The following is a 15635-nucleotide window of genomic DNA, read 5'->3' as shown; positions in this document are numbered from 1 at the left end:
TGACTTCCTCAATCTCTTCTCACATATAGAAAAATGTCCTCATAGTAACCTAACTTAGCTTGTGTCCCCTCACAAGCCTTATTAAATAAATAATTTACCTTTCAAAAAAAATCACATTAATTAGTCAAATCCACAAAAATGCTACATCATTAAGCACAAAAACAATGGCTAACATTTAAAAACTTGGAATGAGCACTTGGTTTTTGTTTATAGCTTCTACAACATTTTTCTGACATTTTATTATAGACCTCAAGACAATGAAACAGACTCAGAGTTAAGTGTTTCATATTGTATGCCACCAGGAAACAGCTGCCTTTCTTCCTGTCCCCTGTACTGAGAACAGTGTCTTCTGTACAGGGGAGGCCTGATCAATGCTTGGAATATTCAACTGAAATAATTTGTAATATAAACCAAGAGAATGGCAATTAGTACTCTTTGCTATTTGGACTGAAAAAGTGCACGAGCCACATGCATTTACAGAAAAGCACCTGGATATCCATTCTTGTCTATGTCTGTGGCTCCCTTCATGGAATAGCCAAAGCTTGGTGGCATGCTCTGTGCAGCCCACTGCCCTTCGAGGATCTGAGATGGCACTGTGTTCAAGCCCGTTGATCTTCCATTGAAAATATAAACAATTCCTTTTTTATCTTCACCCCCATAGGGAGCAGCAATTGCAATATCTGTGGGAGGAAAGGAGAGTGAGGATGAGAGAAGAAAAGAGAAGGGTAACAATGATTCAGGAGAAAGGGGACAGGGAAGATGGGCAAGACAGAGAGAAGGAAGTCTTAGTGTTTACAATTATTTACATAGTGATCTTAATATTTACAGAAAGCTACTGGGGAATGAGACTGATCGAATTATGTTATGTGCATATATAAATGTGCCATAATGAATCCCACTATTAAGTATAATTATAATGCACAATTTAAAAAACTGAAAAAAAAATTTAGAACCTCTTGATCATATTAAATATTGATTCAAAATTCAACAGAGTACTTTCTATTCAACAGTAACGATCTAATTCAAGGAGATTCGAGCAAAACTATGTAGAAATGACATTAATTCAGAGCCAGATATTTTTGGATCTGACCCTGGGCAAACCACTTAACCTTTATAGACTTAAAATGCTTTATTTTTAAAATTAGGAGGTAGAGAGTGACGTGGGAATTTGTCAAAAGATTCATCTAAAGTTCATTAGTTCTCAAATTTCTAGCTTATTTAGCTATGCATAGCTTTTGTTTTTCCTAAGCAGAAGTAAATCCAGCTCAGAAATTTGAAGGTTATAACTTCATGCTGATCTTGCTCAATTTATAATGAAATGACATAAACAAATAGAATTTAAAATTCTTAAAAAAAAAACTCCAAAATATCAAATGGTCACTATGATCTTTATAAATTCGAAGATATATTATAAACCCATCCACTTCTCTGTCTCTGCTGCTACCACCTTAGAGAAGCCCTTGCCAGGCTCTGCCTGCACCCCTGGAGCAGCCACTCAAGTGGCCTCGCACTTCTAGTCTTTCCCCATGGCTCATTCTCTTCAAAGCCGGCCAGTGTTAACCTTACTGTCTCAGATCCCCCTTCTTGATAGCCTTCAATTATTTCTCAAAGCATTTAGAATAAGACCTAAGTCGTGCCTGGTATGTCTTCTGCTCACTTTGAAAATCTCCTCTCCTACCCTCTCTACCCTCCTCCTTTTTGTTTCATCCACTATTCCCAGCAATCTTGGCCTTTTTTCTATTTCCTAAACACACCAAGTTAATCTCTGGGCATACCTTTGCTGTTTTCTCGTCCAAACAGCTTTTGCTCGACAGCTTTTCAAGCCTTGCTGCTTCCGCTCGCCATAGATCATAGATGAAATGCTATCCTGTCAGTGAGGCCTTTCCTAGAAACTCTAAGAGGCCGAGTACTTGCCCCTCAGGACCCCTACTATATTGTACTTTCTTGGAACTCTTGGAACTCCCTATCACAGTACTTTGTCTTAAAAAAAAAAAAAGCCCAGTCACACTACCTGCATTTCCTCATTTTTTTGTTTACTTACTCTATGAATCTCCATAAAACAAGCTTCATGAGATCAAGGACAAATATCTGTCTTGCATCTAATGGTCCCTCTGTACCTGCCACACCAAATAGCCTCCAGTTCCTTAATGTATCCAAACTGTTTTATTCCTGCTTAATGACAACCCCTCAGACACCAAAGATACCTTGACCTCTCACCCATTGTATAAGACCATTATGCCCACTGTGATAATCACATTCTAGTGTTTATTTTTTTCACATATACATTGCCACTACATAAAGACATGGGTGGGTTCATGCATTTTAAAGAGGGAAAATGTATATGTGAAAAAATGGGCTCATTTTCAGCACCTACCATAACATTTGTTCTTAATGGGAACTAAGAATGTACCATCCTTTAAAATTCAGTATTTAAATTATTTAAGAATCTCTCTGTTATTCTTTTTGAAGTTTTAAAAGGTAAATATAATTGCTAAATTAACATGTGCATTAAAAAGTATTTATTAAAATATAATTTCCCAACAAAAGATGGCTCTAAAGTTAAGATATTATTATTACAAATTATCTTTAATTTTTCCAATCCCTTCAATATTTTATACATGCTTATTATCTTTTCCCTTGGCTGTCATTTTTGAAAAGCACTATGTTTTCATGCAATCAATTTTCTCCTTTGATCATTTTAGTTGCTCTCTTCTGGTTGGTTTTTTTTTCCTCCCCCCTGCTTTTCTGAAAAGATGTTGACAAAAACTGCACAAAATTACCCTGGAGCTATGTAAAATCGTGGAATATAAATTTATTGTTTTGCCTTTCATAACCCTCTTGATAGTACCCAGTGTTTTCCTGATGAGGATAGGTAGAAAGAGTGGGATACAGAAATACAGAAGCAATGACAATGTTATCAGCCATGAACAAAAATAGAACCATGTTATATTATAATTAATGATATATTTACACAAATCCAGCTCAGACAATTTTCCACTAAATTCCTTATCTTTCAAGAACTACTACTTGGGACAATAAGACCTAAGGTAAAACCTTGGAAGACCATCAACACCCTCTATGGAATCTCTCTCTGGAAGTAAAATCTCTTTATAAAAAATTTCTAAAACTTCAATGTTTTTAGCTGTTGTTTATATTTTTTGTGTTGGCAGATCATATCCTATTATTAAAATCTAATAAGAAGGATGAGATAATGACTGGATCACAATATCAAGGAAACTTCCATAAATTCGTTAGAATACCCTTGACAGAAAACAAGTCCAGGCTTTCCCAGAAAGCTTGGGAGACAGAGGCCCAGTGATATAGCAAACAACTCATCAATTTTATGCAAAGCAGAACCTCAAATATGGGTCTATACTTTCTAGGTAGTAGTTGTTATTAGTAAGTAATGGTTTGGCGTATTTTACTGTATTTTTTTCATGTTTTATTATGAGCCGTTTAACGCAGCTTTATTTGATTTATGTTAAGTTATCTTGGTGTCTAAAATCTTCCAGATTATTTTAGGAAGCAAAGTGTGCCTCTGACCTATTGTTCACTAATGTTGAATATTTCTAGGGTTAATCAAGATGACACTTGAGTGGTATATAACATACAACTACCCATGAGGCAGGACTGGAGCCCAGAGTCAAATAACACTTTTCTTTCCACTAGAGAGTAAGTCATCTGTACTTCTGGAGTGTTTTTCTTAATTAATTTCCTTTACATTTTGGGGAAGCATATCCCTAAACACTGTTGGTTATACAAACACACCAACAGTTCATCTCTCTATCCTGTGATCCCTAGAAAGATTTTTAATAGTATTTTTTTAATCTTGGTAACTTGTGGCATATATTTCATGTTTCTGAAAAGAGTTCTATAGTAAAAGCCAACTTTGTTTTTTAAAGATACATATAGCTATTGAAATGATACTATTATAAAAACAATGGACCTTTTACATGTCCCCATGAAGAGACAGAGAGCCTGGCTCAGAAAGTCTTAGACACAATAAAGTTATGACTTTAAAAATATTAGTGGTAGCTCATACTTATGAGATTAGAGTTAGAATCAGCACTTCCTTGACACTGTGCTGGGAGCATTATTTTTGTTTTTCATTTTTTCACTTGTAATCAAATGGACAGTAGAGGGCACTGCCGTTTAGCAGGAGGCAGAGAGAAAAATCAGCAGCTGGCACTGGGCTCCACAGGAATAAAGCTTTCTTCCAGAAATTAACCATCTGACTCTAACTTGAAGCTTCATGAATAATACCTCAGGAGAGCTGATTTTTTGAAAACTTCGCTCTGATCTTTAACGAAAAAAAAGACAACCTGACTTTAAATATCCTATCTTTCTAGGAAGGTTCACTCATGCAAACTTCTCCAGATGGGTGCTAGGACTTTTCCCAGGTGGACACAGAGCATCCGGAACCCACAGTTGCTGGATTTCAATCTTACCATTGAAGCCATCCTGGTCCAGATCTCCCAAAGGAGCTATGGCACTGCCAAACCGTGCAAAGACCTCAAACCCGTTCAGTTTTGTAGTCTGGAATTCTCCGGAAGCTTTCTGCAGAGACACGGAGACCTGCCCCACCTCTTGGAGTTTGCCATCAGAGCCTCGATCCATGAAAAGTGGTGCTCCAATAAACACATCTGCGTAACTGAAAGCACAAAATCTTCTCACCAGAGAAAGATTGGATTCCATCTCTTAGTAAGCATTTTCTTTCTGATTAAAACGCTGCTTCCCTCTTTGCACCTCTCTCATGGCTGTGCTGAAGCACAAAATTATCACAGTAGTTATTTCAAAGTCAAACCTTGCTTCAGCTCTTTTAAAAATCTATAAGTAGTTCCTAAGCTTACTTTTTTTTTTTTTGCATTATAAACACTATTGAAAAAATTGTGACCAGCATAGAGTTTGCCTAATATTCATGATTAAGGTTGCTTCAAATTAATTCCACAAATAGAAAGAAAATTAGCAGGAAGGGGATCAAGAAACAAAAGAAAAAAATGTTTAGTTTTAGTAGAGCATTCATAAACATGAAAGGAAACAGTTTTCTAGAAACATTTTTTTAAACTTACTCATCCCCATTAATGTCAGTGGCAGCAACAGAAAATCCGAAATATGCAGCCATCTGAAGACAAAGACAAAAATGAAATGTTTATACTTCATCTAACTGGCTTAGACAATATTTATTATTAATATTTACATGTATTACACGTACCACATTGAAACCCTTACTCTTTTCTCTGCACTTAAGGGCTTCAATCTGAATCTCTTTTGTTTATTACACAACAAAGACAATCAGTTAATGAGTCTTGTTTATTTTGCTAGATTTATGGGAAAAACATTCCACACACATCATTCCAGTATCTTCAACATGTGCCCAAGTATAGTCAATTTTCCTTCCCAGCTCTATTATCTCACTTCCTCTGCATTCCCCCAAAACACAACAGTCAGACACACTAACAGAAAGACAGATGGTCACAGACAGACATTTTAATTGAACCAAAAAATAAGTTTCATACACATATATATATACACATATATGGATGCCTATGCAGTACGGACAATTGACAATAGCTATTAATGACAGATAATAATTGGCTTTCCAGTATGAAACCACTACTATAGAAAAATTACTGTTTGGAAAAAATATAGAAAGGAGCTCATTTTTGTCTCATATTTCACTTGTCAGATGATTTTGCTTTTACTTGTCAGATGATTTTGCTTTTCGATTATACATGGTTAAATGGGTGTGGGCTTATTATGGACTTATAGGCATAGGTAAAAGAAATGCCTTTCCCACCACAGAGGACTAGTGCCCATCACAGTCAGAGCAGCCTGGCTAGAAATAAATGTGAAAAGGAAGTTCTAAAGACAGGCCCACACGCAAAACAAATTGAGGACAAAGGACAGGTTAAAGATGACCAGAGTGAAGAAAGAATCCACACACTGAAAAAGGAAAGTTAGGAATGCTTCCAAAATTTAATTTGGAAGTCTGGAATTCTCCTGAAGCTGTCTGTAGAGACACGGAGACCTGCCCTACCTCTTGGAGTATGCCATCAGTGGCTTGATCAGAGCATCTTATAAGGGAGATTCTCACATTATCTATTTTCAATTGATATAGTGTAACCAAGAAAAGTGAAAGGTATATTCTGTACTTGATGACAAGATCAGAGCTTGTGTGTTTAAGTACTCAGAGTTTGGGGTACCATGTTGATGTGTGACTGGAAAATAACAGAATAATAGTTGCAGGCTTTTATGTTTGTCCTGAAAGTATAAAGGACGGCATTTACTCAGGGGAGTTTGATCCTGAGCACTATGGTTGAAGTATTTTCATTGGATTCTCACAACTATGCCACATGCCTATCTATAAAAAAAACAAAAACAAAAACAAAAAAACAACTAAACAGTTAAGAAAGAATGTTTTGTGCAATGCAATAGCAAACAAATCATGGATGATCCAGGTCGTTACTCATCCAAAGCCCATGTTTTCTAGCCCCTCCCCACATAATAGCTGGAAAGAATGAAGGAAGCTTCATGAAGACATGTCAGCATCCAGAGACACAGGTCATCCGACAGGACACTGCTTGAGCCAAAGAAGTCACAACAGCAGAAGGAGACAATCACCCCTGAAATAACCCTAAACACCAATCAACTACAGGCCTTTTGTGTTGCACAGCCACCCTGGTTGCCGCACAGATGGAAGAGGTTTCTGGAGACCAGGGTTCTAGTTTCTCAGCCTATTAATCCTCTCCCAAAACCTAGCCCTCAGGTGAGCATGTAGGCTGGAATCCCAGAGCTGCAAACCACAATGAGGTGTTTTTCTTTTTTTCTCTACTTAACTGTTTGTTTTTTTTTTTATCATTGCCAACTTATTATTTAATTCTGAGATATACAATATTATAAAATGTCTCTACTTGTAAAGAATGCCTAGTACTTAAAAGAACTACATTTTAATTGAAGAATATTTTATTTCATGTAGTACAAACCAGGTTTGCTTGTAATATCTATAATATGTAAAACTGTGCCATGCTGTTTTGCCTCTAATAAAATTAAGATATAGATCATTCCTTAAAGGGAATTGAATGCCATCAGCATAGAAAAGTTTTTCTGAACTTCCACAAAGAAAGTTTTTGTAGTTTTATGTGTGTGTAATTTGATTTTTTATTTCCTAAAAAAAAAGAAAGAAAGAAAAAAGAAAACAAAAAAACAAAGCCATGATAATCAATTACAAAAGCTAAAGTTTTGCTTAAATTACTTGGCTAAAGCAAAGGTTAAATGTATAAAGCCTATCTTATACCTAAAAATTAAATATTATAGAATCATCACTCCATTTTTATATCACAAAGCAAAGTTTTAAGACATTAGGGAATGTTGAGTGAAAAAGCAAGACACAAAAATTTAAATAAACCACTTTTTGTTTACACACACACACACATACACACACACATACAAACGAGAAATACACCATAATGACAGTTTGATGGATTATCTGTTTGACTGGATGATAGATATCTCTTATACTTCATCTCCCACAATTTCTCTAATGAATATGTACTTTTGTAAGGATGATGTCTTTAAAAGCATACCTGCTCACCAGTAAAATTGTGCAAGGAGGACATGTTTTTCCCATCATAAATATAAACCTGTGTAGAAAAAAATATAAGCACATGAAGTATAGTAAAATAAAAGGTAACACACAGATTTTTAAAAACAATTTTCATCTCTCCTACCATGCCCAGAGTCCTTGCTGCTCTTGGAACTCCCGAAACAAAGTCTGAAAAGAACAACAAAAAATAAATAAATGAACATGTCTTCAATTTTAAGACCAACATTGGAAACTGAAGAAGCAGCTTAAAGTTTTGTTTTATAACTTTAGTAGAAAATGAGAGATTTTTTTAAAAATTGATATTCCAGGGGCTGAGGCTGTAGCTCAGTGATAAAGTACTTGCCTCGTATGTGTGAGGCACTGGGTTCAGTCCTCAGCACCACATAAAAATAAATAAAGATACTGTGTGTTCATCTACAACTAAATAAACATTTTTAAAAATTGATATTCTATAATAAAAAATAGCATTTTAACTACTAAAATCAAAATCTGAAAAATGCAGAAATCATCTCAAGTACTCAAATAAATGCACAGGAACCCTCAAATCACTGTAATCTTCCTAAGCAAGAATTAAGATAATGTAACCTATGAATTAAGAAAAGTTATCCTTAAGTAATGAAAAATAATATAAAGCAAACTGAAATGGGGTAGGGGTGGCTGTGGCATAGAAGTAAGACCAAAGTTGGGCAAAGTCTATCTAAGACTGCTGCATTGAGCTCTGAAGGAACACTGGTACACAGAGGAAGCGGATAACATCTTACAGACCTTGTCCAGAGGCTACGAATCAAACCTAAATAAAGAAGGAATGCTCCAAGAGGACAGAATTTGCTGAAAGCAAAGAGGAAGGAGCTGAAGAAATCACTGACTGTGGTTAGGGTGGGAAAGACACCAAGGCCCACAGCAGGCCTTGAACAACCAACAGAGAGAGAGTAACAGAGACCCAGAGTGGGACTCTCCTCAGTGTACTAACTCTTACTAGTATCTTCCATTTAAATTCCATAAAAATAGTTTCAAATTGCTGAAGAATCTCAATGTCACGTTTCAAACGCTTGATTTAAATTCTTTAAAGGATTAAACATAGTTCACATGCTTCATACCATCTATGCCATCACCGTTGAAATCTCCGACAGCCACTGAGTAACCTACATGGGAACCAAAGGTGAGACACCATGAGGGCAGGAGTTAACAGCGTCTTTGTTAAGTCAACTTCCCTTCAAAATATGATCAAGTAACTCCTTTAACTAGGTAGGGTTTTGTCTTTTGGGGTAACAGCTTAATAATGTATATGACAAATAAATTTTAAAATAATTCAGCTGGGCTCAGTGGCTCATACCTGTATTCCCAGCAGCTCAGGAGGCTGAGGCAGGGTGATGGAGAGTTCAAAGCCAGCCTCAGCAAAAGCAAGGTGCTAAGCAACTCAGAGAGACCCTGTCTCTAAATAAAATACCAAAAAGGGCTGAGGATGTGGCTCAGTGGTCAAGTACCCCTGAGTTCAATCCCTGCTACGCCCCCCCCCCAGTGAATAAATAAATAAATAATTCTGTTAAATACTCAAGTACACTATCTGTATTAGAAAAATAGGACTATTTTATCCACTTTACAAAGGAATCTATTAAAATTAGGGTAAATTTGCAGTTCATCAAAAAGAGGAAATAACAGATTCTCTCAATCAGTAAGCACTAGTTCTGTTGAGTATGATTTGTTTTCATAAATAAAAGAGAAATTTAAAGAGAAAGAACAAATGTTAATAAATCCCCAAGACCCAAACTGTAGTTTAATGAATACTACATACATTAAATAAAACAGTAGTAGATATTTGTACATCTAATGTAGTTTAATAGTAGCTAAAAGTGCAGTAGTCAGACCACCTGGGTCTGAATCTCAAAACAGCAAATTATGTGTGACTTGGGGCAAGTGCTTTTGCCTCTCTGTTCCTCAGTGTTCTCACCTACAAAATGAGAATGACAGTGAACTTTCATAGACTTGTGAGGACTAAATGAGCAAATACACACAAAACATTAGGAATGCCTGGACCATAGTAAGCACATCTGAAAGGTTAGCCACTGTTATCACCACATAAACAATCACACTCTCCAATGTCCATTACTGAAATGCAACACAACCTAAGTACTCAATAACAATTTGAAATTGTACATTACTTATGCTTTAAAAAATCTTAATCTATTTCACATAAAAGATTTTTATCTATTTTAATAATAGAACAAATATAACCCTTTACCTACCCAAATAACTGTCATCAAAAATTGCTTGTGCAGTCCGAGTGGCTAACTGATTATTATACTTGATGCTATAAACTTTGGGGTCATATTTAGATACAATTTCTGCCACTTGATCCGAGATAAGCTGACCTGACCAAAAAATAAAAAAAGAAAATATATATATATATCTATACACACATACACACGTGCACATAAACATGTATATATAGGTAATAAATGATCTTCTACTGGGAACTCTATGATACAGACAATGAATACTACATACATTAAATAAAACAGTAGTAGATATTAGTACATCTAATAATTAGTCTTAATCCTCCTTTATAATGCTAAATTTGAAGTCAGAGATTCTTTAACTTAAAACTTTTACTGTGCAAGCCAAAACTTAAAATTATTCTCCATTAATAAAAAACTAAAAACACATATTTGGTCTTAATTTACCAAAAATTCAAAATAATGAAATCAAGAACTATTTCCCAACCAAATCTGTAAAAACAAACAACTACTGCAATGATTAAATACTATTACCTTTATAATCAGAATAATCACGTTATTGATTTAACTAGTTATCTGAATGCCCTCATGAAGCAATCTGGATGGGTGAGCTCACTTTGTCTCACAACCTTAAATTATTAGATAGACATGGAATCCAGATGACTACACAAAAAGCAGATAACCTCCACCCCAAGAAAGGTTGGCTGATTTATTAAATACCACCTGCCTAAAAATTTTGATTTCTGCCGTTTTGAAAGAAACTCATAAGAGCTGAAGTTTTTGAGGTGGATCTAATTTGTTCTGTCATATGGGGCAGCACTTTCTAGGAGCTACTAGTTTATCCTCTATACCTAAACAAACTGAAAACATAGAAAAAATTCAATAAATGTTTTTTGAATCAAAGAACAGAGGAAAATGATAATCTGTTTAGAATAAAACATTACCATTTTTTTATGCAGAGGCAATTCCAAGATCTATTAAACAATTCTATCTAAAGTACCTATTTATCCAGGGTGAAATCTGTTGATTTTAATCTTATTAAAACAAAAGATTCTCTGCCAATTCACTCAGTTTTAGTCCTATATTCTAGACCACTTATAATAAAACTCTAATAAATATAGTATCTATTTGTCCTAATATATAATTAAACGGAAACACAAAAATATATGATGTAATAACTCAAGGTATTAAAAGAACAAGTCATTTAAAAACATTCACATCTGTAACACCTAAAAAGAATTGCAGTCCTGAGAATCACAAAATCTAGCTTCCCTCACAGTTTTAGTTCTCAGGCATGACCATCAGTTGCTTCCTTCCCCTCTACTGAATGACACACCTAGTACAGAAGAAGAGGAAATCCATGTTTGTTTGGTTGTTTTTTCTTATTGGTAGGACAAAAGGCATGGCCTCCTGCATGCTGAGCAAGTGCTCTACCACAGAACTACAAAACCCCAGGCCACAAGTCCATAGTTTTATAACTAACAGGAAAGTATTAACATCCTATTACTTTTTCATATGTATTTTAGAATACCAAGTTTTGTTTTTAAACAGTAAAACACAATTATAATATTCCTAGATCTCTTCCCAATAGACAGATAATTCATGGAAATTCAAATTTTGCTGTTCAGGGTAGTATATCTCACATACTCTTTTCTTCATCTCCTCCTTTGATTTCCCTTTCAACTTTTCATTTATTCCTATTATCATTCCTTCTTATTTCCCTTCCATCCCATTTTCCTTCAGCAAATCTCTCTTTGGCTTCTCTATTACTTTAATGCAAGCGAATGAGGTTCCTACAAAGAACCAAGTAAGGAAAGCATAGTGCAGAACATAAAAGTAAAATTCAGAAATTAAAAAGTACTTTCAAATCCATATATGCATAGGTTTTCCAATTCTTCCAAACACTGACAGTGTTTAAATATCAGAAGAATAATAAACAAGAGTTATGATCTTGTAAATAGCATTTGGGGCAGAAATTATCATGTCAATATATTGACTAAATAAATAATTGTGATCTCTAATGATAAATAAAACATAAACAAAGCAAATAAACAGATTCAGTTAACTATTTTCATACTGTCAGCAGTAACGATCTGTTATTCATTTGTTCAAATGGAAATTTAATTAGGCCTCCCCAAATGATTGAAAAATATAGTTTTCTCTTTGTCAATGCCAATTTAATTATACTTTTAAAAAGATAATAATAAGATCTTCTGTTTTAAAAAGTCCCCAACACTTAAGAGATTAATCTTGATGTCAGTGATTAATGAGAAAATAAACATTTAATTATTCTAATGAGCAATTTCAAAATACTATTAAAACTCTGAGCTGTCAGAATGCCACAATTTGCCTACCCAGATTGGTCCTACTCCTACTAGTGGTTGTGTCATGGCTTCCAGAATACAGACATAAAGAAATACACACCACATAAAATCAAAATAAGTTATTTTAAATCTTATATACTTTACTTTATATTTTACTTTAAAAATATTATTTTCTACTAAGAATATATACATATTTATAATATTTCTTGCTATTTTCTTTTTTAAAAAGTTACATAACTGAATGTTTATAAACATATTACATTTTACATTTCTTTTTTAAAACAGTTTGAAATTTTTCATAGTTGCATGATAAACTAAGTGAATCAAAAACACACAGGCAGTATAGCATAATTTAAAACATATTAACCTACCTTGCCAATAAAAACTACCGGGACCACCAAGAAGTACTCTGTCAGCCTAGATTGAATCAAACAACAAAAGTATATATATTTAAAACAAAGAGCACTAGAAACAGAAATCAATGTAATAAGCATAAAAAATACTTATGTGTATTTATACCTATTAAAATAAAAGTCAATAATATTAAAATGTTCATATTCATCTAATTCGGTTTTAGTGATTTTTGTAACTTTTATTTAAAAAATTAAATATGAAAACATCGTTAAATATCATTTAATGATATTTAATGCATGAAAATATGAAAACATTTTTTCTGTAGAACTCGGCTATTTTCCATGTTTTGAATAATGTATTAGCTCAAAGAATTATTGGGTTACAATAAAAAGTCACTTCTTAATACTATATATGAGATTTGTGACTTCATAAGGAAGTTTTTTTTAATATCAATGAAGAATTTTCTGCTAAAAGAATATTATTTTTAGTGTCTCACATCAGGTGTGAAGTTAGAAGGTAAATTTCTACAAATTATACTTGACTAGCACTTCTTATATCTATAGCAAACTGTAAAGCTTTAATTGGAAGTATTCTAAATTTGAGCACAGTATTTTAGAAATTTCTTCTTGCTGGAGGCAAGAAGAAATTTTTTTTATTCACTCCAAATGCACACATATTCCTTTCAGGCTCTCAACAACTCCATGCCCCAACTATATAAAAACGGTTCCAAATTGTTCAACTTAAAATATATGCTTTCTTCACAAATGGGTTTAAGAAAGCAGTTAATTTAGCAATAACTTGTGCAGCATGAGAATACTTCTAGGGGAATAGTTGTATAGGCATAGGTATAGAAAACGTGGATTTTTTAAAAAAATAACTACTGGAGAAAATATATCTTGCAAGTTTAAGCCTAATGTTTATTAATATACTTTATTTCTGTTTGCCTTCCTTAAAGTTTGAATTATAACTAAAGTAATATGAAACTAAGTGAATTCAAAAATCAAGTACATAGTAAAGAGAGTTAGCAATAATTATTAGCATCTAGTTCAGAAAAAAATTTAATGAAATAAAGCAAATGTAAAATATAAGAAAATGCTTTATTAGTACTCCATCATCCCACGATTTTAATTTCAGTTTGTTTCATAAATTTATGGACTTTTCTTTGTTCACATTTTCCAAGAAAGCTATAAAGTAAGCTTTCCAAGGAAGCTCTACTCTTAATTAATCGATATATTTTTACAACTCTCTAAAAGGAATTACTATTTCAATTTGATCAACAAATTGTTTACATAACTCACAAATAAAGAATAAAATAAAAATTTATAAAGAAAAGTACTTGAGAAAAACTTTGAAAATATAAAAGAAAATTTTATTTTAGAAAAGAACATAAAAGCTAGCAACTCTGAAGGGCCTATTAGAGCCTTGGACATGAGATGTGCTACAATTAAGAAATCACATCAGCTTCCCTGGGTACCTATAGGCACATAAATGGCAAACATTGTGCTTCTTGGCTTTTGTATAATTGTGTAATAAAGTTTCCAATTGATAGTTTTGTGAAAAAAAAATTTCAGTTGAAAACAGAAACTTTATTCTATAAGTTCATGTAAGTGGAATATTTAATATTAAGTCACAATAGTTACCTATCATTTACTGAGGAGATTCTTTACTTCCCTCCATTCTCATTGTCATGTCTATTTGATGCCTATTTCAAATAAGCAATGTTTACTAGGGAGGGAATAAAATAAGGCAAGAATGTCAAAACGAATGGGTTGTTTTATTAGCTATTTCCATTAAGCAGGTAATAACTATAAAGACGCTGAAGTAATGACCAGTTTACTTTTAAGCACAGTTTATTGATAAGGTAGATCCGAATCTCATTCAGTTTTAAATAAGAACTTACTTTAGTAAAATCAATGCTGAATCCTCCTTGACAAAATCCCTGTCCATCAGCATCAATATTTTCTAAAATAAAAAGATTGGAAATATACACAAACCCAAAAACAAACAATATAAACAAAACATGAGAAAGTCTGATATCACCATAATTACAAGACAATGTGCTAGTTTCTGTGACTGGTCAATCATGCAGGCACTGAGCCATCATCCTATTCTGAAAAGGTTAGTATGCACGTTTATCAGCACCATTTCCTCAGATTTGGAAACAAGAGACACTGAATATCTGGACCAGTTTCTGGGTAACAGAAAGATCAACTACAAGTGTGAATTTCAAACTTCTTTGTTTTAACCACAACCCACAGCAAGATTATAGTTTATATGACAACACACTATACACTGTGTATAAAATAATGTTAAATATGTAATGTAAATAAAATTTCACAAAATAGGTGCTGGGATTGTGGCTCAGTGGCAGAGTGCTTGCCTTGTGAATGTGAGGCACTGGGTTTGACCCTCAGCACCACATCTACAACTAAAAAATTATTTTTAAAAATTTCACAAAATAATATTACTATTGTTACATATAATATATTCCAATATTTTCTACTTTGTATTTTATTTTACTTTTCAAAAAATTACTAGTTATGTCCCACTATATGTAAAACACAAATGAGTTTTCACCTGCAACTTAAAACCTGCCATCTGAAATCACTCTTTGTTCCTGTCACTCTACTCTTGCTAGGTCTTTGAGAAATTATGAATAACTTAGCAAAGGCTGGGCTCAATGGCGCATGCCTATAATCCCAGAAGCTCAGGAGGCTGAGGAAGGAGGATCCTAAGTTCAAAATCAGCCTCAGCAACTTAGCGAGGCCCTAAGCAACTTAGTGAGACTCAGTCTCTAAAACAAAATACAAAAAAGACCTGGGGATGTGGCTCAGTGGTTAAGTGCCCCTGGGCTCAATCCCCAGTACCAAAAAAAATAAAAAATAACTTAGCAAAGAGATACATACATTCCTCGCACATACATTTCATATACATACATTTTATACTAACACTAAAAATAAAAGCTATATAAAGAAGATAGTTGAGAATTTCAGAAAAGGGCAAGGCCCAAACTTAAAACGTTCTATGAAGAACAAAATATGAAACTGTGCTCACAACATATTTAAAACTGGGATCTAATTAGAGTGAACATCTTTAAACATGACATCTTCAAGTATTTCC

The 15635-nt window shown here is 33.8% G+C and overlaps 1 protein-coding gene across 2 annotated transcripts in view; it reads right to left on the bottom strand.

Annotated features, from left to right (window-relative positions):
- Itgav (integrin subunit alpha V) overlaps positions 1–15635 on the bottom strand; it is a 73287-nt gene that overhangs the window by 33480 nt on the left and 24172 nt on the right. The window contains exons 4-12 of one of the 2 annotated variants that reach the window (XM_015481133.2): positions 14416–14477; positions 12533–12578; positions 9847–9972; positions 8701–8745; positions 7728–7771; positions 7584–7640; positions 5070–5122; positions 4449–4651; positions 489–680 (exon numbers count right to left, since the gene is read on the bottom strand). In XM_015481133.2, coding sequence (XP_015336619.1) covers positions 489–680; positions 4449–4651; positions 5070–5122; positions 7584–7640; positions 7728–7771; positions 8701–8745; positions 9847–9972; positions 12533–12578; positions 14416–14477 — 828 coding nt within the window. The remainder of the gene's footprint in view (positions 1–488; positions 681–4448; positions 4652–5069; positions 5123–7583; positions 7641–7727; positions 7772–8700; positions 8746–9846; positions 9973–12532; positions 12579–14415; positions 14478–15635) is intronic. The other variant, XM_048808135.1, reaches the window with a different exon arrangement.

This window comes from Marmota marmota, unplaced genomic scaffold, assembly GCF_001458135.2.
Source record: "Marmota marmota marmota unplaced genomic scaffold, marMar, whole genome shotgun sequence".
Taxonomy (NCBI): Eukaryota; Metazoa; Chordata; class Mammalia; order Rodentia; family Sciuridae; genus Marmota; species Marmota marmota.
Note: the sequence above shows the minus strand (reverse complement) of the source record. Positions and strands in the feature narration are given on the sequence as shown.